Here is a 4,669-nt window from a genome sequence, read left to right on the forward strand (position 1 = left end):
AACATGCCCTACACATATAATATCCCTCCATATCAGCAAGGATATAACCCAAATTATTATCAGCAACCCTCACTGCCACCACCTCCTTTGCACCAACTTTTACCCTCAAGTTCTAACTCATCACCTTTGCAGGCACCACAACCATTTAACCCACCTTGTCCTACCTTGTTGCCTGCACAACCCGTAGCTAATCCAAATCATAATAAACAACCTCAACCTATACAAAACATGGAAGTACAACCCTTTCCCACCTATGTTATTATTGTTGTCCCAATGAGTGAAATTCAATTGAGATCTGGGAAAATGGTTAATAAGGAAAAATCAGTTGTCATAATTCAGGAAGAGGACTCTATAGAAAAATCTGAAAATCAACAACATAAAGAAAATCAAAAACAAAATGAACCAGAAGAACCAAATGAACCTCCTTACCCGGAAAGGTTACTTGTTAAGAAAACTGAGATCCCTATAGAATATGATCTAGAATCTGAATTAAGGAACGTCTGTATCAAAATACCCTTGTTACAAGCCATTAGAGACATTCCTATATATACTAAAATCATTAAAGATCTTTGCATTAAGAAACTGGGCAGAAAAGGACATAAAAATCAGAATGTGAAAATCATGAGTGAAATGACCAGAATGATTTCTAATTTACCATTGAAGTATAATGATCCAGGAAACCCCATAGTTACCATAGAAATCAATGGATCTCTCTTTCCAAACACCCTTGTAGATCTAGGTGCAGCAATCAACGCCATGACATTCGAAACCATGACATCTTTACAGCTACAAGGAATCAAACCCACACCTATAATCTTGGAATTAGCAGACAAATCCATTGTCAAACCCATGGGGATCTTAGAAGACATAGTGGTCACAATCACCTCTTGGCAATATCCCATTGATTTTATTATAATTTCTCCAAAAAATTCTAGACCAGGACATCTAGTAGTCCTAGGATGCCCTTGGTTAGCTACTGTTGACGCTGTCATAGGGTGCAGAAATGGAGAAATGGAGAAATGATGCTTTCATAGATGAAGAATTGTTTTCCATATCAACCCTCACCCCCTGGTTTTCTGACATAGCCAACTACCTGGTATCAGGGAAGTTGCCTCAAAATATTTCTACCAGGGAGAAACACAATATTGTTCAATGTAGCGCCAACTATTCCTAGATAGATGGAGACTTATTCTGCACATAACCTGACTTGATTATGAGGAGATGTGTGCGAGAAGATGAAATGTTTGATGTGTTGAAGGCCTACCACAGTGATCCCTGTGGAGGGAACTTCACAGACAAAAGAATAGCATATAAAGTCTTACGTACAGGGTATTACTGGCCCACGCTTTTCAAGGATGCTAAAAAGTTTGTGATTAGTTGTGATGCTTGTCAAAGGATGGGGAGGCTAGTTCCTTCAGATGAGATGCCCCTTCAGACACAAATATCCATAGAACCTTTTGAGAAGTGGGCATTAGATTTTGTGGGACCTATTTCTCCCATGTCAAGGAAGAAGAGATACATTTTGGTTTGCACCGACTATGTTACAAAGTGGGTGGAGGCTAAAGCTTTGTATTCCGTGACTGAGAAAGCAGTGGTGGATTTCCTCTTTGAGGACATTTTCACTCGATTTGGAGTGCCTCGAGAGATCGTCACTGACCAAGGCACACAATTTACATCTAAGTTGGTCAAAGCCATCACTGAACAATATTAGATCAAGCACCAGAAATCTACTCCTTACCACCCCCAAGCAAATGGGCAGGTGGAGTCTACAAACAAAGTGTTAGAATCCATTTTGACCAAAACCATTCAGCTTCACCATACAAATTGGGCTGACAAGTTTCCTTAAGCATTATGGGCCTATCGTATAACCTGGAGGAATGTAATAAGGCACACCCCGTATGAACTAGTATATGGTAAGCAGGTATTGCTTCCTATCGAATTCCAGGTGAAAACATTCTGAACTGCTACTCAGTTGGGGTTGAATCTCAATGAAGCCCAAGAGAAAATGTTAATGCAGCTGAATGAACTTGATGAGATCAAAAAGGATGCATTCCATCAAACTATGTTACTAAAAAATTAGAGAGCCCAATTGCACGATAATTTTAGTAAGAAAAATGTCTTCTTCCCAAGACATTAGACCTTACTCTATGACAGAAAATTCAAACATTTCAGAGGTAAGTTTTCAACTAGATGGTTGGGCCCCTATGAAGTGGATGAAGTTTTTGATAATGGCTTTATTTAAATTAAAACCATTGATGATAATCATACCTCCTTTGTGGTAAATGGCCATCGAATAAATATCTACCATCGGTCGCTCTCCCGACAACAATTTCTGCAGGAAGTAAGAGGAGATCCAGAAATGGAGTTGGTTCATGAAAATGACCAGCCTCCTACTGGTTCATCTAGTTAATTCCTTTCTTTTTATTGTATAAATTTATAGCTATGTATATGTATATAGTATAAATAACCAATGAGCTGTCGTTTCTTTTCATACTTATAGGTGTTCTCCCCATAGCTCATGTAGAATAAAGGATAAATTTGTCTTGGGTAGGTTTGTTCCTTTAACCAGACTCAGCAGATTAGCTATGGATAAGGATATTTTTGGAGTCTTCTTTGGATGTTTCAGACTCTCAAAAAATGAAAATTCCGAGCAGTCACTAATCCAGGCTCGTAAAAATTGAATGGAATAGTGGTAGTTTAGGGATTCCTTGAGTACATAATTATTCTTTTCCAGGCTCAAGGGAATATTTACGGAAAAGAAGCCCCCTGGAGTCTTCTTTGGGTTATTTAGACTCCCTAAAATTGAATGCCTCAAGCACATGGCTACTTCAGGCTCGTTAAAATCATGAGGTGGTAGTAGTTAGGGATCTGCTGAGCATAGAATTATTCTTTTCCAGGCTCAGCAGAATATTTACGGAAAATAAACCCCCCTAGAGTCTCCTTTCTGGACATTTCAAACTCTCTAAATATGAAATGTCTCCGGCAGCAATCACCCCAGGCCTGGTTAAAATCCATGGGACGATGTCCAGAATTTGTTTCAATAATTTAGAGGCAACTACAGCAAGTTGTGTGATGATATTGCAAGAAGAGTTTATTTCCAGTTCTACTCAGACTCATCTTGTACTTAAAGGCTTCCTGTACTTAACATTCTTGTACTTAATTGATTACTGTCATCAAAATATTGTGGTTTCTGAGCATGACATTTGCAAAGGAAAGGTTGTGTATAGAGTCCACTAGTTAATATGTGTTGCAGAGACATCATTGTTATGACTGTTATTTTTCCATTTTTCCAAGTCAGGCCCAACATGATCTTCAAAGTTTCGAGCTCCAAATTATTATGAGTTAGAGCTAAAGGTATGTGACTAGATTTTAAATCATAAGCATTTGATTGCATTTTATGTAAATATGTACCTCTGTTACTACACCTTCCATAATACCACTCCTTCCCACGATTATCAATTTGTTCCTACCCCAACTCCCTTCCTAATCATGCTCATGCATATCACTCCCTCATTCATCCTTAATTATTAACACTGTATTAATTCAAATGATATTCAAATGGGTGGCCATCATAACACCCAATGCTCGATACCTCACCTCCACCATTCGTCATTCCCACAAGAAGTATGGTGGATGTTGTCGATCTATCGTTGGGGTAAATTTCTTCTCATAAGGCCGAGACTGCACCATCATAATCTTTGAGACAGGGTAGCAACATTGTGATTTTTCGATACAAGGTAGTCAATTGTGAAAATTCTCTTACAGTTAAAAATTTGGGAACCTTAGCTTTGCATCGGCATGGGGGCCGACAGGCATGAACCCAATTTTGGGCAATTTGCACAGAGCCCACAGTACAAGCAGTGTAAGGAGATCCTAGAAGAAAGAGGATGGATGCCTTTTCTCCAAAAAATTTAGGGGCTCAATGACAGAGTTGCTTTATCCTTCGCACAGAGCTTTGATGGGGATAATGTGATGGTCGTAAATTTCAAATTTAAAATCACCAAGGAGTCTATTAACCGACCCAGATGGATGCCTTCCATGGGTGATCTATTCTTCAAAGGTGGGCAGATAAACATCTCCAGTTGCACGAAATTCCTTAAATCGGCATATCATACACTTAGTTAGTCAAAGGGGGTATTGCGTAGTTGTGTGGAGGAAAGATGGCACCCGTTGATCACCATTCTCCAGAGGTTCATTACATGTGAAGGAAGGTATGCAGTTGTTTTCCTTTATCATATTCATTCGTTATCACATTTCTCTGAAGATAGTAGGATTAACATGCCTCATTTATTATGGTTGAGGCTACATAAGATGTCTCGGGGTGTCTAATATAAGGGTAAGAACCCTAAGACTACTATTTATCACCATAGCTTAATCAAAATGATCATAGTGATCGCGTTGAGTAAAATATGGAAGTCTTGGGAGGACTTCCTCATTGAAAATTTTCCTAGGGAAGGGACGCAGTTTAAAGGTTGATAAAGGCTTATCAGCTCGACGTCAAAGTATGTGAAGGAATAATTTTCTTAGGCTCCAAGCCTAAGTCTAGCCCTACACCTGAACCTACCCCTCCTACAAAAATGACTCCCACTAAGAACCTTCAAGAATCAACACCCAACTCCAGTTCCTCAGAGGAGGGAACGGTTTTGAAAATGAAAAGAGCAAAGAAACA

At 39.1% G+C, this 4,669-nt stretch overlaps 1 protein-coding gene across 1 annotated transcript; it reads left to right on the forward strand.

The window, feature by feature from the left end:
• Nucleotides 1-303: 303 nt before the first annotated feature.
• Nucleotides 304-1,023, forward strand: LOC149218900 (uncharacterized). The gene has a single exon (XM_089386657.1). It carries the CDS (start codon nt 304-306, stop codon nt 1,021-1,023), a length of 720 nt encoding a protein of 239 aa, XP_089242783.1.
• Nucleotides 1,024-4,669: the final 3,646 nt, after the last annotated feature.

The sequence above is a fragment of the Pinus tabuliformis genome, chromosome Q, assembly GCF_031772625.1.
Source record: "Pinus tabuliformis cultivar Carrire ecotype Pingquan chromosome Q, CPIR1, whole genome shotgun sequence".
NCBI lineage: Eukaryota > Viridiplantae > Streptophyta > Pinopsida > Pinales > Pinaceae > Pinus > Pinus tabuliformis.